Source organism: Thunnus maccoyii, chromosome 4 (assembly GCF_910596095.1).
Source record: "Thunnus maccoyii chromosome 4, fThuMac1.1, whole genome shotgun sequence".
NCBI classification, from domain to species: domain Eukaryota; kingdom Metazoa; phylum Chordata; class Actinopteri; order Scombriformes; family Scombridae; genus Thunnus; species Thunnus maccoyii.
In genome coordinates, this window is record NC_056536.1 from 16,865,404 (window position 1) to 16,890,189 (window position 24,786).

The 24,786-nt window shown below is 39.3% G+C and overlaps 1 protein-coding gene and 1 long non-coding RNA gene across 6 annotated transcripts; one reads left to right on the plus strand and one right to left on the minus strand.

The window, feature by feature from the left end:
* Positions 1 to 1,058: 1,058 nt before the first annotated feature.
* LOC121895549 lies at positions 1,059 to 14,694 on the minus strand. 4 transcript variants are annotated; one of them, XR_006095802.1, is made up of 6 exons: positions 14,152 to 14,694; positions 11,515 to 11,650; positions 10,797 to 10,854; positions 5,289 to 5,412; positions 4,338 to 4,456; positions 1,059 to 1,689 (listed from the first exon to the last, which is right to left on the minus strand). It is a non-coding gene; the product is annotated as an uncharacterized LOC121895549 (long non-coding RNA). The 4 variants fall into 4 exon arrangements; XR_006095803.1 differs by lacking the exon at positions 11,515 to 11,650 and having other exon boundaries at positions 5,247 to 5,412; XR_006095801.1 differs by lacking the exon at positions 11,515 to 11,650 and having other exon boundaries at positions 5,286 to 5,412; positions 14,152 to 14,676.
* b4galnt1a (beta-1,4-N-acetyl-galactosaminyl transferase 1a) lies at positions 11,521 to 24,646 on the plus strand. 2 transcript variants are annotated; one of them, XM_042408796.1, is made up of 11 exons: positions 11,521 to 11,697; positions 16,170 to 16,384; positions 16,488 to 16,670; positions 18,209 to 18,315; positions 18,483 to 18,520; positions 19,219 to 19,399; positions 19,717 to 19,809; positions 19,914 to 20,101; positions 20,218 to 20,358; positions 22,275 to 22,512; positions 22,661 to 24,646. In XM_042408796.1, exons 1-11 carry the CDS (start codon positions 11,584 to 11,586, stop codon positions 22,867 to 22,869), a joined length of 1,707 nt encoding a protein of 568 aa, XP_042264730.1. In that variant the 5' UTR covers positions 11,521 to 11,583; the 3' UTR covers positions 22,870 to 24,646. The 2 variants fall into 2 exon arrangements, with proteins under 2 accessions (XP_042264730.1, XP_042264732.1); XM_042408798.1 differs by having other exon boundaries at positions 11,589 to 11,662.
* Positions 24,647 to 24,786: the final 140 nt, after the last annotated feature.

Sequence of the window (24,786 nt, forward strand, 5' to 3'; positions counted from 1 at the left end):
TTATTCATTTTCACATAATGTTCACAAGGACAAGTGCAAACCTGCCTGAAAAAACAATTATTTTTACATATTAATCTTAATACTAACTCACAATATACATTTCAGTACTTTTTTGAAGAATTCTTCCTAATTTCTCTGCTCCCAAGCATCTGAAGGCAAATATCATATATGTATACAACTCTGGGCCCTTCAGCTGACCATGTCATTGTTCATCTGTTATACTTCTAATAACAAAGCCGGGCTGTGGTGTTTAACCCCTGCCACTCCCTCTGTCCAAGACAATATTCACAATATTTGAAAAAGCATGAAATCTAGTGGCAACCTTGCAGTTAAGTACAAACAAAAAACTTGTGCAACTTGTGAAATAGCCAACAAAACCAAAAAGAAGAAAAAAAATTTGTAAAAGTGTTGTGTCTATTTAAAGTTAGAGATTGCATTTGTGGTTTTAAAGCTACTGCGGTCAAAATGCTCAGAGGCTTTTTGAGGGCAGTGACATGGTTGTAGTATCCTGACTGCAATTTATGCAGAATGTTTCACAGTGAAGAGATAAGATTTTCAAAGCAAACTTATTGTAAATAGAATACCTTTTTACAAAGTGTGCTTTATGAGCCTTTGGTTTCTTGCGACTGCAGGAAAGTCAAATAAGAAAATGAAAAGTGCTCAAGATTTTCCTTAAAAATATAAGAGTGATACTATTTCCATCTTCCAACTCAGGCATTGATGTGTATTTAAGGGGCTGAAGTGGTTTAACAAACACATAAATTAACATATAAAACAGTGGAACAGTTAACGTCTGGCCTCAGCGTAGGTACTGTCCTTTGCTTTAATTCCTCTGTTTAGTAGAACCATCCATCAAAAGCCTTTACTTCCCTCAACAAAACTCATCACAGAAAGTATGTCTGGGTGAGCTGAAGCATAACTTGCTTTGATGTTAGCATAGTGAGTGAAGCCATTTCCCAAGGAAGCGGGAGGTTGCCTCTCCTCTGAAACCTAGTTCAAAAGGCTAATTGGGTAAAAAGAGAAACCAGTGTACGTGCAGGAATATACTAGCCACAACGTTAAGCCGACTCCAGTTTATTTCAGTCACTTTTAAGGCAGCAGTGCAGTCCTGTGACAAAACCCTTGTGGTCGATTGCTGGGTTTTCTCCCACTTTTTTCTCCTGCATGTTCATTCCTTTCACATTCCTTTTCACAACATACACACACACACACAGAGGTATCAAACCACACACAGCCCAGCTCAGAGACATTACAGCAGTAGAAGCAGCCAGAAGCAGGCATACAGCATCCATATAGCAGCCACGGCCCTGAGTCAAGACCGAGAAGCTGAAGGCTCACTGGCTTTCAGCATCTGCACCATAGACTTTAAGTGTCCTCAGTCTCTCTCCACCTGTGAATCATCGTTCAGCAGATCAGCTCCTGTTGTATCTCAGGTCACATGGCAAGGGGGGCTCACTAAAGGAGAAGGTCTCACAGCCAGTCTTCAGCTCACCCTGGTCTGCGCACATGAGGTACGATCCGATCAAGTCCATCTCAGGGGAGGGAGCCGGGCTCTCAGGCTCCGATTCTGACTGGCTCATCTCCGGTTCATCCGAATATGACCTGGTGTGGAGGTGCAAGTGGGAGTGGGGATGGGGGAGCAGGTTCAGTCAGGCATGGCTAAGGCATTCTTCTGCCGTGGCTCTCTTCCTATACACACAAATACATTAACACCCTGGATGAGTGGAAATTTCCGAAGAGTTTACATAACCAGTGGATTTCCAGGATCTTCAGATTTCCTCAATCCATTTCCTCACAGCTGTCAGCCATATTTCTTTTCAACATTTGTTTTGGAAAACATAAAAAAAGCACTTTTTGCTCTGAGTTTTTCCCCTCTATCTCTCACTGATTACTCAAGACTAAGGAATCTTCCAGTCTTTCCAACAGCACCATTAATCTGCTGCAGTTAAACAATACTGACAGGAGATTATGACTCTGGACAAGAGTCAGTGGCTACTGCTACTTTTCATCAACAAATTGTGCTGACAAATTAGGGCTCTGTGCTGGAGCACTCAGTCCGAATTAGAGTTTGAGGTGAGTTCATCAACAATATGGTTAAATAGTTTCCTTTTAAAATCACCTTGGTTTAAATTTTCTTGTGTTTTATGTGGTTAAACTTTCACTGATGCAGTGTAGTGTTGGGTGTAATATCAAAACAAAAGATACTGGCCTATAAATGATCCCCTTTTATCCTATGATGAAACATTTCTATCCTGATTGGAGTGGTCTCTTCCAGGATGACAATGCCCCCATCCATAGGCTATGAGGGGTCCCTGAATGATTTGATGAGTATGAAAATGATGTGAATCATATGCTATGGCCTTCACAGTCACCAGATCTCAACCCAATTGAACACGTATGAGAGATTTTGGATTGCCATCATCAAAACAACAAATGAGGGAATATCTTTTTGAAGAATGGTACAGTAGAGTTCCAGAGACTTGTAGAATCAATGCCAAGGCTGAGGAACACTATTCTTCAAAAAGATATTCCCTCATTTGGTGTTTTGATGATGGTGTTGGAGAGTGCTGTTAACATGTAAGTCTAAAATCTCCAATAGGTGTTCAATTATGTTGCAACTTGGTGACTGTGAAGGCCATAGCATATGATTCACATCATTTTCATACTCATCAAATCATTCAGTGACTCTACATGCCCCGTGAATTGGGGCATTGTCATCCTGGAAGAGACCACTCCCATCAGGATAGAAATGTTTCATCATAGGATAAAGGTGATCACTCACTCACTTGATTTGCAGTGACCCTTTCCTCTAAGGGGACAAGTGGACCCAACCATGCCAGCAAAATGCCCCACAGAGCATAACAGAGCCACCAGATCCCCTCACTATAGGGGTCAAGCATTCAGACCTGTACCAGTTTTTCCTTTAATATGTCACCCGTCTGTACATACAAGTACATATGGTTAAATGTTAAATTATAAAAGCTAAGCTAATATTTTCAAAATCTATACCTATATCTGTGAATGAAAGGGCCAACAATAAAGCAATAAAAAATAAGACTATTGATAAAGAGACAATAGTATTTAAACAGCAGTTGTAAGCAAAATATAGAAAAATAAGCATTTAAATATTATTATATAATAAGTATTTAAATAGCAGTTGTAAGCAAAATATACAAAATAAGCAAAAAACAAAATAGTCAATATGGTTATAAAGTAAACAGTGCAGATATTGTGGCAACAGTATTAAATGGCAGTAGTGCAAAGTATTGTATAATATACATAGGTGAATGTCCTTGGGTATATTGTCCTTCAAGTTTATTGTTAATTGTTCATGGCTCTGATAGCCTGTGGGAAGAAACTCTTCCTCAGTCTCTCAGTGTGTGATTTGTGGCTGCGCAGGTGTTTGCCTGATCGCAGCCACACAAACAGTCCATTGCTGGGCTGGTAGGGACCCTTTGCTATCCTCCTAGCTCTGCTTATGTATAGGCTCTGCAGCGAGTGGAGTGCAGCACCTAGTGCACTCAACCGATCACACAATCCTCTGTAGGGCCACCATGTCCTGAGAGGAGCTGTTCCTATACCAGGCAATTAGGTTTCCCGTCAGGATGCTCTGCATTGCAGCAGAGTAGAAGGATAGCAGGACTTTCTGTGAGACCTTGAATTTCCTTAGCTGTCTGAGATGATACAGGCGTTGTCTTGCCTTTGCTGTCACAGTGTCAATATGTGTAGTCTATTCGAGATCCTACTTCAACTGTGTCATCATCAAACTTTATGACGGTGTTGGAGATTTGTTTGGCCACACAGTCGTGTGTGTATAAGGAGTACAGCAAAGGGTTCAGCACGCAACCTTGGGGGACCCCAGTGCTTAAGGTGAAAGGGTTGGAGGTGTGTCCACCCACCCTGACCACCTGAGGTCGAGTGCTCAGAAAATCCACGATCCAGGTGCACACAGGGTTGTTCAGACCCGGATTAGTCAATTTACTGGCCAACCTGGATGGGACAGTAGTGTTGAACACTGAGCTAAAGTCTGTGAACGGCAATCTAACATAGTCCCCTCCCCTGTTGTCAAGGTGGGAAAGTGTGGTGTGCAGTGCCTGGGAGATGGTTTTGTGGTGTTGATTTAGGCAGTAGGCAAATTGCAGGGGGTTTAAAGTCCTTGGTAGAGAGGAGCAGATGTAGACCTTTACTAACCTCTCAATGCACTTCATGGCTACTGAGGTGAGGGAAACTGGGCAGTAGTCATTAAGGCAGGCAGGGGAGTTAGTCATGATAAATGGCACTCAAATTTAAAAGATGTAGGAGATAGTGAGTATTTAAGGGCTGAATGCAGGACTCACCCACATACTCTGGGGTGCCCAGAATTTCCCTGACTTCTGTGATATTGTCCTTGCATCGAGACAAGCCAAAGTCCACAAAACGAATGTCCCCCAGAGGTTTGGCACTGGTCAGTCTGAGGCTGGAGAGAACAAACACACAGATTAGACAGAGGTATGTTACATAATGACTAATGTTCATTCAAGAAGCTTGAGGTTTGACAGGTCACCAATTACAAGTCAGTGTGAATGCATCAAAGCATTTCATGTAAACGTTCCCATGAGGATTTGAGGTCTGGTCAGCTCTGAACTCAGATCATCCACTAAGCCAATCAGACAAGACTGAAGACAGGTAGGGTATCCCTGCCAACTAGTTAGATGGCTCCATGGTTAGTATGTGCAAATACTTTGGTGTGTGTTCACCTGCTTAATTCTGGGTCAGGCTAACAAAATGCCAGAGTTGGTTGGAGCATCTGAGATAAATAGAAGGGGAAAAGGCAGGACAATGGTCCAGCTATCAGGCCTGGACCATTATAGTCCATCAAACTACACAAGCAGCTGAAGAGTGCATGAGATTCACTTCTTGAAAACACTTAACCTCACACAACTTTTTGTGGATTGGAACTGATCATTTTATCTAGAATATATGCAGCACTTTTGTAAGTTAATCATTTTTAAAAAATAACCCTTTTATATGAGCAAACAGACACCAGACACTTGGTTAATTTGTGGGATGCTTACGTAAAAAATACCCTCAATGATAACTGCCCTGTTGCCTCAGAGCCCAATAAAGAAAACACGATATTTCAGTCAGGTTCTTTTACAGACTGATTCCTTGTGGGAACTGGGTTGTGACACACTGAATGAGCTGAGGTTGCACAACAGAAATAATATCTGCCTCAGTCTGCCACTCAGGGGAATGGACTGTCCTACATTGTCATATAATTTTTAATCTTTCAGATCCAGATGCACCACATTGTTTCAATGCAGGAAGGCCACTCCAGTCAGGATCTGCTTGGCCAGCCGAAACACTTCTTTCTGTGTGAAGGTCTCGTCATTATTGGCAACAAATTGTTTGAAGAATTCATCACCAGCAGTGCTGAAAGGGAAGCACAGGACAGGAAACTGTGAAAACAAAACAAAGATGAGAAGAAAAGAACTGTACATGGATAGCCAACCAGTGGAGTTTAGTTTGGCTGACTTTCATTTTTGGTTATTCATTTTAACTTGCCATAATAAATTGCACCTTACACTGAACAAATACGCCCTTCCTTTCATTTTGAATAGCACAAGTTGACAATGGCAAATTCCAACCAATCCCGTTAGTACAATTTTAGTGAACAAACCCAAAGTCATTTCCACTTTCTTTAAAACTGTGTAACACCTCATCTCCGTATAGTTTGGCATGCTTAGACAAGGTGGATTTACGTTGGATGCTCCATCAGTCAGATCATTGCTTGAAGCTGTGTTCACCCAAAAAAACTTGAACAATGTGTGGTGGATTTAGACGGCACACATGCTTGTGTGCCATCTAAATATAAAGATATACGAGCGTAATTTGATTTTAGTGTTGAAAAGTTCTCATGTGTCTTATCTCTGAGTTTGTGTTGCACAAAAATGAACTTGAACTTGAATCTATCCACTAGACAGAGACATTGAGTTGAGCAGTTAGCATTTACTGTACCTCTCTGAACAATTAAAGGCTTGAAATTACAAAGTGTTTCAATAGTTTCATTAAGCTGTCAGTAGAAGTCCTGAGAGGCTTTAAAATCTTGATAATGACCATCTTGTTTAAGTTGAACAGACATTCTGGTTAAGCACTTGAGCATTATCCGATATTTCCCTGAAGTCTAAAGTGCTCTCCCTCCCTCCAAGAGAGTCAATGTACTCACTACTTCAGTGCATAGGCAGACATTCTCCCCTACATTGACATGCAAGAATAAACCTACTGCAGCCAACATAAGTGAAGTGAGGGCACAGAGAAGCTAAATAACCATTTGAAGACAAGAGCCATGAACAGATGAGCTTCGAACTCTGAATAAGGGGATATAAGTGGGAAAGAGGCAAAAATATTTCTCTATCTTAAAGCAGTAAACCAAGTCAACCTCATTTTGCAACAAATCTTCATAAATAAATGACCGCATAGGTTGATTGTACTATTCACTCCGGAACGACCCATGGGAGCGTTTTCTAATGTGCCGCCTCCATCAGTGCTTTCCAAAATTGTTACAAATCACTGTTAAAACATAATTATGTTTTATGGTGTGACAATGTTGTGGTTAAAGTCTGGTTAGGTTTAGGTACAAAACCCACTTGGTTAGGGTTAGGGAAAGATTATGGTTTATGTTAAAATGATCATTTGAAACGTGGTGTGGGTTAAAGTTACTACTTCCTTAAAGTTAGGAAACCTTCGGCATCATGGCAACAATTAACAATCGTAGTTACGGTTTTTAAAAAATTGTCCCACCTTGCAGTTGGAATCGGGAAGAAAACGGCGGTTTCCTGCAGCTAAGTCCACTTTTTGCCTTCTATCTATCTATCTATCTAGCCATCCAACCAACCCACCAACTCATTATGGAAATTTTTCACCTTATATTGATGTCATCATAATTACAATGGCCACTAGATGGCATATGTCACTCAAACGTAACTATAGGTAATTTTTGCCGGCTGAACTTTTAAACTATACTATTGTTTTTCTTTTGAGGATGGACTGCATTGTACATCTGCAGGAGAAGCTATTTGATGAAAGCCCTTCTTGGCTGATCACCAACCAGGTGCTCATTCACTGACGTCACCTCAACAGCACCCTGTCAACCAGTTTCCACAAGCCTAGCCTGCAAGCAAGGGTAATCATGCGGTTAAGCGAAATTAATTTTATTCTTGCAGTGTGTTGGATTTTGAAAAGATACTGTTAGGAGTGTGCAATGAGCATGGAGCATGTGTCAAGCAAAAACTTGTGATATCAACAGGAAAAGCATGAATGAGATGACTTGATGCTGAGAGTTTAATAAGATTCATGAGGAAGATAGTTGCAACTTAATAGATAGTCAACCCATTTGGGTTTTAAGAACATCTGACATTTAAAAAGGAAATTTTTTTTTTTTTTTTTTAGGTTTTATTGGTTTAGCTGCAATTCCTGGGGTTATGATGCATTAGGATTTCAATTCCTTTATCTACAGAAGTAACCTCATATTTAACCTTCACCTTGTATGCACCTACAATGGGTTTATTGCTTTATTACAATACACCAGTGCATCTAGAAACCAGGAAATGATGCGCTATGCTGTGCACAAAAATGTGTTAGATTATCTGATTGTCACAAAGTTGAGGAGCTCAGAGGGGATGCATGAATTTTTCATCTAATGACCATCTCTCAAACTAGTGATTATGCTGGGGGTTTCTGTGGAACTGACACATGCTGGGGGTAAACTTGAAATGATGAATTCATTTCTTGCTTTCATCTCCCTGACATTACCAGTGACTATGAGAAGTGTGGGTGTGGGCACAATGAGTTTGAACACAGACAAACTTGGGAGAGACAGATAGATATGGCTGTTCAAAATGTGATGTAGAATCTCTTTTTTGAGAGAACTTTCAAAAACATTTTTGTTGTTTCTGTAATGTCTTCTGTCTTACGCTAACTGTTAATAAGACTGCTGTATAGCAAGTTTGGGCTTCATGACTTGTTGCTCTGACAACAGTTCCAGATGAACTTTAAGCCAGTTTCCAAGAACCAAAAGATCCAGGTTCATGTTAAATCATCAACATCTGGATAACCTGGTTATCCATGTATGAAGAACAGGTACCCAGATCCATCACCCTGACCGTGGCTTAAAAACCTGGTGGGCGGCATGGTGTCTCAATAGGACAACTCCAATGTTCCTTTTCTTTTATTGTTATAAGTCAAATATTAAGCCTTTCAACTAGTAAAACAGGCTAGATATAAATAGATATATTTACTCATGCCTTTCATGGGAATGCAAATAGCCTATAACAACTTTGCTTACCTGAAGCGCCTATGCAAATATAAAAATTGCTTACCTGCACTGCCCATGCAAATGTCACAAGGCAGAGTGATAACGCATGGTACTCCCAAGAGGAGTACCACGAGAAGATATTGTGGAAAATTAAGTGTAGAGACGTCAGTTGGTGAGATATGGCGGGCAGTAGGGATGTGCAGAGAGCTCAGTATTTGTATTTGTATCTGTATTTGTTGAGGAAACAAAATTATTTGTATTTGTATTCAAATAAAAGTGGAAAGAGGCTTAAAAATCCTGCTTTTATATTCATTACGCTTTTAAGGAAATTTTAAGGAAAAATAAAATGCCAGTATTGGAGGAAGAGGGCATGGTTGCTACAAGTGATTTGGAAAAAGCAAAATTTTGTGAAAATAAGTTTAAGGCTGTTCACAGTGGAGCAAACATCTGTGAGGATGGTATAAGGAAAAGGAATGAGACACTAAGGCAACACTTGTACAAACTTGAGTAAATTAAGATAACACTGCAATCTCTATTTCTAATTCTCAGGAATTGCTCAGAGCTATTAAAAAAGGGAGGAGAACGGTTCCTGGAAAGGATGTCATTAGCCACAAGATCTTACAGAGATGAGGTGATTCACTTTTAAAGGAAATTTTGGCTTTCATAAATAACATATGGAAAGAGGGAACTCTCCCTAGCTCCTGGTAGCAAGCAGTGGCCAATCTTAAAACCAGGGAAAGATGCTTCGCAGGCAGGGTTATACAGGCCCATTGCACACTGCCACAGCAGTGTTGTGTAAAATAATGGAAAGAATGGTCACTGATAGATTAATGTGGAGGAGGGGAGTTGCTTTACTCCGATACAAAATGGTTTGTCGAGGGAGGAACATTGGGGATTCTGTGCTTTTGATTCTGAAATAAAGAAAGCCATGGTAAATAAAGAGGGACTAGTGCTGATGTTTCTTGATATTGAGAAGGCATATGTCATGCTATGGAAGGAGGGGCTAATTATAAAGTTATATGAGGCTGGAATTCAAGGGTGTATGCTCAGCTGAGATCAGGACCTCTTGAATTACAGGATTATTCAAGTTAGGGTTGGAAATGTTTATTCTGATGGCACAGATAGGGATAATGGAACAGGACTCCCCCCAGGGAAGTGTAATTAGCCCAGTGCAATTGAATGTTATGCAAAAGGATATCTTTCAAGACACTGAGACTGGTTTTGGACTCTCCCTAAAGAGGAAGAAATATCAAACAAACAACTGAGCGAATACAGGAAGCCCTAAACAAAATAGCTAACTGGGGTGAAAAATGGGGATTCAAGATTTCAGTGGAAAAAACAAAATTTGTCAATAATAACAATATTTGATAATAAGAAAACTGAATGTCAGGGTTTATTTATGTATGAACAGGCAATGAGAGGGTGAGAATTCAAATTCTTGGGAGTGCACTTTGACAATAGACTAACATGGAAAAAGCAGATAGATGTGACTAAGTGTAAAAAGGTGATACATGTGATGTGTTCCCTCTCAGGAAGTTCATGGGTTGCAGGCCAGGACACAGAGGGATGATCCAGAGGGATTATATTACAGAGTTAAAGGCTGGTTCCCAGTTGGTCTGGTGTGTTGTCATTGTGAGCAGTAAGTCTCTGGATCTCAGGTCTCTACAAAAAATATATTTTAGCAGCATATCAACTATAAAGGGGAAAGTGCATGACTTAAACACATATTAAGATCTTAAGATATATACTCAGACTAACTGGAAGCCAAAGCAGAGGCTTCATAACTGGTGTGTGCTCTTGTCATTGCTCCAGTTAAAACTGTAGCAGCATGACTCCGTACCACTTGTAACTAGTAACCTTGGAGGAGACCTACTTGAAATTACTGCTGAAAAAAATAACTGGTTAACTGCCAGAGAAGTACAAAATTGTAAATCACAGCTTTGATAATTGCTTCAATATCAGTACAATTTACTTTATTTGAACAGGATAATACACTCAGTATCAATATTGCTTTCCATGGAGTCATGGTCAATTAACTGAATTCATGTAAAGAGTGAAGACACCCACTTTTCCTGGTTCCAGCTTTTCAGATTTGTTCCTTATTTCTCAATCACAGCACTGTCAATTCATACCCTTAGAATTTTTAGACTTTTGGTCTGAGTAAATAAGGAGTTTGAAAACATATCATAATGGGTGCTTGATTAAAATAAAAGTAATTGGTCATGGAAAAAGTTATTAGTTTGAGCCCTACCTGTCAAAAATGAATGCAAATGCATCTCAGCAACTAGGGGAGTAACAATCATTTTCAGACTGCAGTCACTGATGACTGCAGTCTGAAAATGATTGTTACTCCCCTGATGTCTTTAACTGCAGTAAACTGTGAGCACAGTCCGTCTTTGCTGTCTTGTAACACATAAATAGAGCTTCTGTTTCATCCTACCTGTAAATACTCCTCATAACAGCTTCAAGGCCTAAGTCATTTTGCACTCTGCAGCTAATGTACCTGTAGATGGTGCTGTAGGTTGTGGTCTCAGACCTGCAAGTGTTCTGCTGATCAGGGTCTGAAAAAAACAATGTGAAGGGAGAAAAGGGGCATAGCATTAATATTGATCCCCTATTGTGATCATGCTTTAAACTCTGAGAAGTAATAGCATTTCAATGACAAATAATCACGGTAATATTACACTGCATTTTTAATGAAAAAGATACCTTTACGTATGCCACTTATTTTTTTCCTCTGCACTGCAAAGTAACAAACTGTGGTAATCAAATTCATGAGTGTCAGTTCCTCTTTTTATTGAGTCCTTAACTTATAACTTAGTGATTTATTGTTTTGTGCATGGATGGGGGGTGGGGCAATTGTATTGTTTTTAATTGTGTAAAGTACTTTGTGTTACATTGTATTTGTATGAAAAGTGCTATATAAATAAAGTCTGAAATTGTGTTATCAGCACACACTTTATTTAATTGACTTTTACTTAAGACAATTTGACACTCGAGATTCATTATCTCCGCATCTGAAAACCTAATTTTACATATGAACGCCTTGCTTGAAAAAACATCTATAAAGAACACCAAATAGTTCGCCTTCAGAAATATTAAGACATTAATCAAGGAAACCTGGCAAATTAACGCAAAAATCACGTCATGGAAATATTACTTCTAGCAAGTCTAATACAACATTGACGACTCTTAACATCCATAAACTATATTTGACTTACAAACAACGGTAACGTGACAGCTTATCCGGCACCTGGAGTTTCCACCGGAAGTGCCTTTCTCAACACCACATGCGCATGAACCCATGGACGCGCCTCTCCCTAACCAAGGCAGCTGTCAGCCAAAGTCCAACAGGAGCTGAATTGGGAGGTGCGGAAAGTATTTATCCAACTGAAACAGCAACAGTAAGAAAATGTGTCCCTCTTTCCTGTCTGTATTTCTATTATTACAATGAATAGGCATGTTAGGGTCGTTTTTCCCATTGAAATGATAAATATTTACCAAAGAGAATGGCAGTTTAGGAGTTTGCAAACACACTTCATTTGCACTGTACTGTAGGCTTTTTGATCGAGTTTTCGGAAGAAATGGATGGGCTTCTGTCCTCTGTATAGCCTACTGTCCACTACTTTAAAACATAACATAATACGCGTTCAATAAAGAGTTGAATTAAAGGATCTTTCGGGTTGCTTAATACGATATGAAAGTATTTCCTGTTATACATGGCTACCCGTTTATTTCTCCTCACGGACATACTGCACCTGTTGTGACACCAGACTGGTGAACAAAGTAATAGAGCCATATAGTCACTTGTGTAATCAATAACTCTGTGTCCTAAAATACTCTGAGCAAAACCAGTTTATCTGGGAGGCAAACCCACGCCTGTAAACTCTTCCTGTAGACACGTTTACTACAGTAACAATAGTACAGAAAAACCAGACGGTCCTGTTCATCCAGATAGATAGCCTAGATATCCAACATATTTTTTACATACATACAGACTTGTGTATTGTTGTACAGATGATTACATTTTTGTGTATACATTTTAAAATGTATTGTATTTACTTGTGACAAAGAAGGCTTTTCAATCAACCCTTATTTTCTTTTCCCTTTTTTATTCACGTTCAAGGTTGTTTTTTGGTTTGTTTGTTTTGTTTTGTTTTTGTTTGTTTTGCTTTTTGGTAACACTTTATTATACAGCTCGCGCTTTACAGTGTGACACCCCGTCATTTACCATGTGATTTCCCGGGCTTAGCTTCAGTGTAACTTCCTCGTATGATTCTGAACTTATAAAATATGTAACGGTTTCTACTAGTACTGAAATGTAGGTACAACAGAAGAAAACAAGGGAGTAACAAGGGAGTAACAGTTAAGAATTTAGAGTGGAACTTCCCGACATTTGTCATGTACCGGAATTTATGGTGTGACTAACTCGTATGAATAAGGACATGCGTATGTGGATGAAGTGCAATCAAATTAAATGCTTTTGCAATTTGCTCATGGCAGTTGTGATAATCATTGTTATGCATTGGTTTGGCATTCAAGCTTCACACACGGTTGGTGCTGGATGGGCTGAGGGACGGTGGAGGGACGCTCTGCTGTGCAGCGTAGAGCTTTTGATAGTCCACCAAAAAGCGCAAAAGAAGACAGAGATTTCAGCATGGAGGATTTAAGCCGTATCTCACTGCACTCGCGAGAATCAAATGTCAAACTGAAACATGAAATTTGATAACCCCACCGACCTACATTCTTTTATGAAAGGAGTGGAGGAACAGTTGCACACTAAATTTATTATACTGTGGACCGGCATTGTGAAATTGTGTTGTTGCCAGTGGTGGAGGAAGTATTCAGAACTTTTACCTATGTAAAAGTACCAATACAGCAATGTAAAAATACTCCATCACGAGTAAAAGTCCTGCATGAAAAATCCTTCTTAAGTAAAAGTAAGTATAAGTATTAGCAGCAAATGTAGTTAAAATATGAAAGTGAAAGTAGTGGTTTGGTCCCACTGACTGATAGGATATGACATTATTGGATTATTAATACTAAATCATCAGTGTGTAGGCAGTATGTTACTGTTGTAGCTGGTGGACATGGAGCTAGTAGAACTACTTTATATACTGTTAGCTAGTTTAGTCCAGTGGTTCCCAACCTAGGGGTCGGGCCCCTCCAAAGGGTCACCAGATAAATCTGAGGGGTCGTGAGATTAAGATTGAGATTAGTGAGATTAATGGGAGAGGAAAGAAGAAAAAATAAAAGTCTGATACACAAATCTGTTTTCAGTTTTTGGACTTTTCCTCTAATCTTTGATTTTTGGTGAAATATTGGATCATTTGAACATGTGGTGGAGCTGTTAACAACTCATAAACATCTGAAATGTGACCCTGACTACACACTGCTTTTCGTAAGACATCAAAAGCCAAAAAGGTTGGAAACCACTGGTTTCATCTTTAACAATGTGTTGTATTTTAAAAGTTTGTAGTATTATCCATTGTGTCAAATCTCCATCTGAAAAGTAACTAAAGCTGTCAGATAAATGTATCAGAGGAGAAAGTACAATATTTCCCTCTGAAATGTAGTGGAATTGAAGTATAAGGTAGCATCAAATGGAAATACTCAAGTAAAAAACTGAAAACAGATTTGTGTATCAGAACCGTCCCTCCGGCCCATCTATTCTAGCACCAACCTTCACCCACACTCCAGGGATTTATAATGCTTATGTCTTCTACTTTATTGTATGAATTTGAATAAGAACAAGTTGAGAAATGGGAAATACTTTTGAAAATTAGTTCCTAGCAGGCATGTTTGTCCAGCAATACAGCAGCTCATAACAGGCAGGCTGGAGTAGAAAGCAAACTTACCTCTCTCAAGTGCACAGCTATGGCAAAAAGGGGGAAGTCACATGGATATTCCATATATTAAAGTATATTTATTTAAAATAAAGTACTCAAAACAAACCAGAATAACAAATTGGTGGGGTGAGTCTGTAAGGTCAGTAATGTAGGGGGTGGATGAGTGAGTGTATGCTGTATAGGTGTTGTAGGGTGGAACAAAGGAAAATAACTAAACAATGCAGGAGTTTGTGGGGGAGAGAAGAGAGAGTCTGAACTGGCAGATTCTCCGGCTTTATGCATGGGGCACACTGGGCCCAGGTGTGTCCATTCTGCTAATCAGCCTGGCCTCAGGTTCCTTTCCCCTGCAAACAAAGCACAGCAGCAGCAAGCAAAGCAGAGAGGCTGTCACACTGTCCCAAAGAGCACATTGCTCTAAATGTTCCACTTTTTGTGGTGAGACCAAACAGCAACCTGTGGGGCTGAAGAGTGTAACCAATGCAGAAGAGCCAAAAACCGCAGTTCCTTGAATGGCCACTTGACTGGCTCCAAAAGCGAATCAATACCATTGACTGTATATTAATATGGACGATACATCTCCACTTCCTACCATTATGCAAAAGTGAAGCCAAAATAACTCATTTTCGGGAGCTGCCATTTTGCATGTGTGACGTCATTTGGAGCTAGAGTCTGCGCAGTAGAGTTGAGCGGTGGGATGATGGCCCGCAGGACACTTCCCCTCAGCTGCCCTGACACCTGACAGAGGTTTGAGAGCGGCTGTCACAGTTGTCAATCATGACATTACACCCCCTTTTTATATTGTCAAATAACTAATTAAAACAAACTTATCAGAAAAATTAGCACATAAAAATACATAAATTTGATAAGAACTACCCAAAGTGACAGAAACCATCTTTGGGAAAAATTTATTCAACATGTTTTTTGATTTTTTTAGTTTGGCTCATGTTCTATCTGCTAACATTGAGGGGGCAGGATTTATGACCTATACTGCAGCCAGCCACCAGGGGGTTTTGGCTTCACTTTTGGGGAGCTGTCATGACTTCCATCTTTCTATACAATCAATGGTCAATACCCATAGACCCCCATTTTAAAATGCCCAACTTTACAGTGGAAATAAACATGTTTACAGCCTGGTACAAAAAACGGTTTTGGTCTCTGAGGCAAATTTCCGTTTTCATGACAACTGTAGGGAGGGTGATTTTTTTTTATAATTCACATGCATAATTAAGGAAGTGACTGCTTTGAGTGACAGGTCATTAGCCGCTAGGTGGCTTGTTTCAGCAACCAGGCTTCATTCGGCCCACCTCAGCTCCACCTCTTTGACCATTTTGGATTAGCTGGAAGTTAGGCCGAGTCAGGCACTACCAAGATGGCCACGGCCGGAGCCGCCCACTTTGAGCTTCAAAACCGCTCTTCAGAAACCAATGGGTGACGTCAAGGTGGCTGTGTCCATATTTTTTCAGTCTATGAGTGAGACTTCAACTTATTTTGCTTGGCAGCAGAGTGTCACATAGCAGTTGTGATTATGGACCAGCCACTGGATTGTTGAGGACAATACTCATATCCATATTTATAAAAAAAACCCATAAAAAAAACCCTGATATATCAGTTGATTGTAATTCTCTTAAAACAAACAATTAACATAAGCAATCTTGAAACAGATCCCTTTTAAAGAATTGTGATACATACTCATGGGGGCGTTTTACAATCAAAAAACTTTTCGGTGCTCTCTGGTAGACAAATTATGTTATGGTGACACAGTTAGTTTGGCATATCTTCACTGCATTTTCTTGTTACTCATTGGCCGACATGTACACTGGGACTTATTGCTCTGACAACAGCTCCAAATAAATTTAAAGCTAGCTTTGAACAACCGAAAAATCCAGTCTGATCAAACTGTCAACAATCCAACCAAATATAGTCATTCCTATACAATGCAGCGGACCCTGGTCTTTCACATGTCATTTCCTTTTCCTAACCCTGTGAGGCCTATCCATTTTTGACATTGCTATTAATCTTCATTCTAGATGCGTGCCTGCAATAAGAAGAGTTTTGGACTGATTGTGATCAGTGGACTTGTGCTGCTAGCCCTGTTTCATGCTTGGAGCCCAGGGACCAGCTCAGAAGTTGACATACAGCCAAGACAGGGGAGTGCAATAGAGAAACTCCTTGAGGAGAAGATTCAAAAAACCATCAGTGGCTATCCTAACATTGCCTACCATATAAAGGAGGATGTGGCATGGTGCGTTATTGGTCGGGCTAACTGTTATTTTGTCGAAATTCTGCTCTGAATTGTCATTTTGATCCTTATCAAATCAAACAATATAATTTTTTCCCCAATGCAGTCGCTTGGCAAAAAACACATGTGTATGTCTGGCTGATAAGGAGACCTTTCACCTGCCTTTCTCCAATCTACTCTTCCCACGTGTGTGGGCCCACAAGCTCGACCTTGCATTCTTAGAATCCCATCCAGACCCAGAAGGTGTAAAGCGTCACAGAGCTCAGGAGTACAGCAGCTTTCAGAAGAGGTAAAGTAAAAATTTTGACAAACACAACCATCGGCAAACACACCCTTTTGTAATTATGAACCTGTTATCTTTCTTATATCTGTTTTCAGCTGTTGTCCTTACAAAGATGATAAATGCTTTGTAAGATTGTGAGAAAGTCTGTGTAATTTAAGGGTTGGTCCGATGACCCACAAGGTTTTGTCATGATGAATGACCTAAGTTTGGCAAAACACTGTTGAGTCGTGTGGTAATGTATCACTTGACAGCTAGCCGACACACACACATCACATCTTAATACACTGACACTGCAGTCTATTTAAAGTCCTCATTGATATTCTAGCTGTACACTGACACATACTTTGTCCTTCACCTCAGTCTCTCTAGTTCTGCTGTGTTTGTATACTTTGTATGTACAAGTTCATTTGCAATGTGGGGTTATTTGCAAACCTTCTTGCATGCTAGTTATTAAGTGGATGCCATGGATGCACTTAAGCAACCTGGCTACTGTCAGGTTTCTGCAGCAATCAGATTTCTTTTACATCATGTAAACAGGAAACCAGCGTTCCAAATTTGAGATAGGGTATGAGAGAGCCCAGTTTCTACTCAGCATTTTACATGCGGCGACTCTGCAGTCAGACCACATTTTGCCATTTTCTCACATGTTGTGGCAGAAAAGGGGGACATATACATACTCTGTCTGGGAATTTGGAGAGTATCAGCGTATGTCTATGAAGATATGGTGCTGGTGGTGCAAACAATTCATTTCATCAGTGGTATTTTCCAATTAATTGTTTAGTCTATAAAATTTCAGAAAATAGTGAAAATACTGTTAAAATAGTTTAATAATCCACTTACTCAGAGGTGTGGAACAATAATTGTAGCGCTTGAGTTCCACCTGGAACCCACCTATTTTGGCAGTGCACCACTTAGCTGTATGCAGGTAGCATGCTCATGGATGTTAGCTCACCGGCTTATCCAAGTTACCCTGGTTACCCATGCTCATATAGTGTCCGTGTTGTCATTATTAAAATATGCGCACTATGATAATATGCATCTCCTCACCCCCTCCCCTCTCTGTGACGGTCAGCTTTTCACTCAGCCTTTCAGTGAAGCTGTTTGGAACAACTATAAACACATTTGATTTCCGATGTGGTTGGACAGCGCGTCATAAGAACCAGCTCTGAGTAACCAGATAACAGCTGTCAGCAGGAAACGTTGTTTTCCTTTTCCACTGAAGCAACTGTTTCAGTAATAGTTGTGGCCAATGAGCCATTGTTGGATGTTTATATTTTTTTAAAATAAAGGTCCAAAATATTATTTTCTTCCTTTAATTTTTTTCCTGCTGTACCAAAAACATACTGAACGGTGACCCCAAAACTGAGGTACATACTGAACCATGAATTTTGTGTACCATTACACCCATAGGTCAAAATAATGAAGTGAGTGATTCCTGACATAATTTATTACTGGAAGTAATTAGGGCTATGGTGTTTATTGCATAGTGATGTAGAATTGCAATGATGTAGAACTTTCCTGTCTAACATATTCTTTATGTGAAGGTCCTACAATCCTGCAGATGTGCCCATTATAGCTGAGGCCAACAGTCCTCTTCAGTATCCTACCCAGGGTGTGGAGGTGCGACCCCTCAAAACCATCTTCATTCCTGGTAACAGCATATCTAACATGACACAATACATGATATCAAAGATACATATATCAGTTAGCTTTAATTCTATGTATTTTTTATGCTGCATTTGCTGTTTAACTGAGTTTAACTGAAATGCTTAACCATCATCCCATATTTGATCTCTAATAATTTCTCTCTTTTTGTAGGTTTGAGTCTTAAAGAAAAAAAAAGATCTAACTACACGGTAATTTCATCATTTTCAGGTTTTCATTGTGGTTGACATACCCATTTTTAGCCATGTATGATGGTCAGTCGGTCAACCACTTTGGATTGCCATCAGATTTGTTATACACATTACCATCCCCCTCAGGATAAATTATAATGACTTTGATGAACCCTTAAAGGGTCTATATGTAGAATTGTTAAGCAATTTACATGTAGTAATCGTTTTTTATTGCCAATGAGTGAATGGGTAGTAATGTAACATAAAAAATGACACCTTTCTTGGTTGTCTGTAATAGCCTGTGGACTGATTTATATGTGAAGGACCCAGGCCAGATTTTCAGTGAAAATCCAACAGAAGGGAAGTTTTTGCACACTCCTTAACGCCTTGCCTTTCTCCCGCTAACGTCAACAAACAACCAACATAACGACACAGCAACACAACAAAAAAACAAGCTAGCAGCCTCCATCAACCACTACAAATTTCACGACAAAACACAGCGCGTTGCTGCCTGCAGTGTGGTTGGCTCTCACCAGCCAGAAGCCAAAGCGCAGCAGGAGCCTCTGTGTGTGTGAGCAAGCGGGTGCATGTACATACAGCCGGAAGTGTGGGGGGCTCACCAAGCTGCTAGGGTGGCTGCAGACTTAGTCTGGTTTCTGTCTAAGTGTTTAACTTTTTTGTTTATTTCTTTTCCCAAAACCATGCAAATGGTGTAACAGGTATATTTGACAGCAACAATGGGGATTTTTGATGTTGCTGCTACAGTAGACAAGGTCTCTGTTAAAGGAGAGGGAGAGAAGCACATGATACTTTCGAGTCCTCTTCTCTCTGCTCTGAACAAGCAGCTACAGTTCGTCACCTATACAAACACTGTGTTCCATCCCAGTACAGCAGATACAGGTGAACTTATCCTTCAGTACTATACTATATAAAGAGTTTCATCCTAATGCTCAACTGTTATACACAACATTCTTTTGCAACATAAAGTAATGGATTAATACAGAATATGGTAAATGGGTTTAGGGTTAGGCAGACACAGCTCTCAGAGGTGGCACATGTCAGTCTGCAGCCCTTTCAAAGCCAACAGTAAAGATGGCAGTGACAAGGACTGCAGTGCATAGGCAATTACCACATGACATGACACTTGTCTTAACAATGATAGAAATATGCATTGCACCATCTCCTCCCCCTCTCACAGCTGTTGTTTTGTCCTGCAGTTCAGTTTGCAACTGAAGGTCACCAGTCATTTTTCACCATTAAAGTTGGACACAGAATTATCCCAAAACTTTACAACTCTGGATACCAAAGAGGTTTGTGAACAGTTACATCATTATCAATTGTATTATTTGAGTTAAATGTATCAGTACCACAGATGATCATTTTTGTTGTTTGTGTTTTTTTGTTTCCATTTAAGAGTACAATATTAGTGCTCTTGTTACCATAGCCACCAAGACCTTTCTGCGCTATGACAAGCTCAAAGTACTCATTGACAGCATACGGCAATATTATCCAACCGTCACCATAGTGATAGCAGATGATAATAAAGAGCCTCAGCAGGTGACTGGGCCTCACATTGAACAATACATCATGCCATTTGGAAAGGTAAAGAAGTTTGAGTATGTCTCTATGAAGTATCATGCACTGTGAAATGAAGTGTCACATGTGGTGATTGTTACATAGTTGGATTAATGTGTGTTGATCCTCCTTCATGTGTACAGGGTTGGTTTGCGGGAAGAAACTTGGCAGTGTCTCAAGTGACCACCAAGTATGTGCTCTGGGTGGATGATGATTTTATCTTCACTGCAAACACCAAGCTGGAGAGGATGGTGGACATCCTAGAGAAGACCACCTTGGATCTGGTGAGTTACAGTATAATGTGTGTGACCTGATGGTGACTGTGAACACAATGAAGTGTTCACACTTAAATTGTGATAAAAAAAGGGAAGTACTCATTATTGTCATAGATGGTGTCACATCCAGAATGCTGGAACAAGGCTAATACTGTATGAAATCCCAGTTGCAGAACTCATATCTCCTCAATCACGACTCTACTTCACTGGCCGCAGGCGAAATTAATTTTAAGACTCTGTTAATCACTTTCTATAATTAAGCTCCCATATTCATTTGTCTCTCAGTCAAAACTCAAAACCTGAGATGACCGAGGTTTTACTTTCACTTTTGTAATGTTGTTTACAAACCTTTTTGTACAGACAGGCATTTCATGGATATTATTTACTGCCATAGTAAGTTAGTATTATTTGTTGTTTTACTGTAGCTTTTAAACTGCCTGATGTTTATCAGGCAGTTTATTAATATCACCAGTGATGATAATGTCGGTATGCTGCAGCCAACTTCTGTTTTTGCTGTTTGCTACTGTGAGAGCTTTTTGCCTTCAGTCTGCGCCATTTACATTCAGAAAATTAAACTCATGCTTCATTGCAATTTGGCCCTAAAAATATGTTGGTTGCCTTGACTGTACATTTACATTAGCATTACATTGTCATAATATTAAGGGAGCAGCTATGTGTATATGCAAGTGGTTCTGTGAGACTGTACACCATTAGTTTAGCATGTTAGCATACTAACATTTGCTAATTGAACCCTTGAACCCCTGAACACAAAGTACAGCCAAGGCTGTTGGTAATTGTTGAGATATTTCAGTCTGGACCAAAGTAGTGAACCGAATGACATCCTTTTTGTTGTTGTTGCGTGGATGGAGGGTGGGGGGCCCTGCACCACATATGCACTCATTATCATGTTTTTTTAAGGTGTGAAGAACTTCCTTCTTCTTTTTGTCAGTTAAGGCGTTGTATCCACAACGTTGTCTACTTCCGTTTAGAGACAATGATGAAATGAGTGTGATTCTTCAATACTGCCATGCATGTGCATTGAATTGAATGAAGCCCTGGTTTGCTTATATTGGTATCCTCTTTAAAGGATGGATTCACAATTTTTTCAAGTCTGTCTTAACATAATAGTCAGGTGCCCAAATTAACATTGAAATTGGTATTTCTGGCCATAATTATTCCTTCTGTTCATACAGGCCATTAGAAGATCTCTTCATAATGCACTTACAATGTAAGTGATGGAAGAAGATATCTTGATTTGACTATGAATGTTGATAAACGTTAGTGTTTTTAGGGCCAAAGTCCCTCTTTTTGTTACTATACTTCCACCACAGCTCAGCAGGGAAACACTGTCTGAGGAAACACAAAGAGGGACTTTTGTGCTAAAATGACTGAAAATGTGGCAGATATCCACTTGATATGACTGACACAGAGTGCTGAAGCCTCCCCCATATACGGTTAAGATAAACTTTTACATGCATTTTTGCACAAAATGACTGTGTGGACACACTGTGGATTTTGTCCTCCATCACTTACATTGAAAGCACATTTGAAAGAGATCATTTGATAGCCAGTATAAACAGGAAGAATGAGTACAGTGAGGAAAACCTCTTGCAGTGTTCATATGGACACCTGACTGTTGTTTTAAGACAGACTTGAAAATTTGTAAACCTATAATTAAATATAGAATCTGATGGCTCACTGCTCTTAGATGTATGTTAATTAACCATCCCAACATCCCTTTCACATTCGCAGTGTCAGACTGCTTTTGTTTTTCCCATCTATATTATTATATATCTATATTATATCATGCATTGTTATTCAGTTTGTGACTCCACGGTATGTGTGTGTCTATCTACAAACTGTTATTTCTTGTGTTCTTAAGTATTTTGTTTGTGTTAATATTTTTGCTTTTTTAATGACGACAGGTTGGTGGTGCAGTGAGAGAGGTGACAGGTTACACTGCAACATACCGTCACACCATTTCAGTGGAAGAGGGAGGAGAAGAGGGTGACTGTTTACATATTAGACAAGGCTACTATCATGTCATTGAGGGATTTCCCAATTGCGTGGTGGCTGATGCTGTCATCAACTTCTTCATGGGGAGGACAGACAAGGTGCAGCAGGTGGGCTTTAACCCCCGCCTGGCACGGCGCGGTCATCTGGGTGAGTCCGTCTTAAATTATCTGCTATCAAGATATTAACACAGCAATTTATGTTAGCTATTTTCTACTTTAGTACGGCTGTTGTGACATTGTTGAGTTGCTTCAGATTGGAAAGATGCTCAAAACAAAATGTTCTTTTGTTACTGCAGAGTTCTTCATCGACGCACTGGGCTCCCTCCACATTGGCTCCTGTCATGATGTCATTATAAACCACACGTCAAAGATTCAACTACCTTGGACTAAATCAGACTCACAAAAGGCTTATGAGAAATTCCGCTACTCCCCCAGTACTGAAAATAACCTTTATAACGAAGTCTTCTATTTCAAGAACAGGTTCAAGTGCATGACCAGTCAGTGAAACCTGCGCTTTTACTTGTGTGTTTGCTGCTTTAATTTGAGGACAGATGGGAAATTGTTGTTTTCAGGTAAATTTAAGACAAAAATTGAACGTTGTATTTTACAGCTTGTTTACTGCCTAAAGACTTGCTGTTGTGTGGACAAATTTTGTTCTGTGAAGAGAATATGGTTCTTTGGTGTATAGAGAGAAATCAAAGGATCCTATCCTAACCACTAACCTCCATATGTAGTATTTGCCCACTACAATATGCACTAAAAATGCCATGTTTCTGGCCATAGTAGCATGCTGGCAATGTTTGTACAGAGATTTGTGGTCTGCAAAGGATGGATCCTACCGACTTTGTGGATCCACTGATTTTTTTCCTCTTGGGCCACCATTCAGAAATGTATTTCCCATTAAATGTGGTATAGATGATCATGGTGCCCAGAGGATAAATTCTAGTGACTTTGATGATTCCCGAGCTTTTTCACTAACACAACATGTGAATGTTAAGTGTTTTTTAGTGAAATGTCTCAATAACTGTTAAACTGATTGCCATAAAAATTGGTACACGCAATCTCACTCAGGATTAAATGTAATAATAAACCCCTGACTTTTTATCTAGTGCCACCATCAGGTCAAAATTTCAGTTTATCCAATATTTTGGTTTATGACCAAAGACTTAATGTCATTCTCATCACTTTCAGCTGTACTTTGTGTTTAATGCTAATTAAAAATGTTAGTAGGCTGACATGGTGACATTAGCATTTAGATCAAAGCTCCACAGTGCCTATGTACAGCTGGCGGATGTTAAATAGTAATTCACCACAGAGACATTAGTGGCTGGGATGTAATGTGGCTGCACATAATAATTCATACAAGACATAGTGAACCAGTAATCGTCTATGTTGAGGCTTAACTTTTTTGTTTAGTTTTGGGGGGGGGGGGGGTTGTTTTGTTTTGTTTTGTTTTGTTTTGGGTCAAAGTTTCATTGGCACACCACTACCTCTTAGAATGGCAGCAGCTGGGTATTTCAAATTATAAACATCTAATCTTCTATCTATGTCCCTTTTTACAATATTTCAGTGACATATTTATTTTGATATTTTGATTTGTTAATTATTTTCATAAGCAATTGGTAGGCTAGATGATACATATAATTAAAATTATTTGACTTAGCACAATTTAAATAAATACATGCTATTTATTGAGCAAAACTTACATTATATGTGTATCTTGGTGTCTCAATCACGTACATCTTCCCACTCTGAAATTATAGCATCATCACTGTAATGGACGCTATAAGGAAAGGAGCATCCATATCTGAAAAGGAGCTCAAAGAGAAGGTACATTTAAAAGCACTTGGTCTTGATCCAGTTACTTCAACTTTATAGTTTGAAGTTCCAAGTTTGTAGCTTTGTAATTAAAAAACGTGTATAAAAAAGAAACTATTACTTACTATTTTAAGCCACTTAAAGGTTGAGACTCATCATGAATCAAATTCAAACTCTGTTGTCCCAATAAAAAGAACATGGCCCAAGGCTTTATTGTGGTCCGCTACTCAGGGAACATTTATGTTTATAAACTGTTTTTGAATGTATGTAAAAATGTATATAAAGGTTTTAAGGGGAGTGTTTACATTGCACTGTTGTACAATTAACGAATGGATTTTGTTTGTATTTTGCTTTTTAAATAATAAAAGTAAGGAAATAATAGCCTGTAATGAAATGCTATTGATAGTAATTGTATTCTTTGGAGACACACTGAAATTAAATTACCCTTTTGCCAAATAATTGAACATGTGAAGAACCTTTGCAATATTTCAAAGTAATATTGAAATATTCAGTTTGTTTTAAAATTGTAGTTCATGTATCTTTTTACCAGCTCATTCCTCACATTTTCTTTTTCCTTGATTATCCAAATTCTCTTACTATCTCT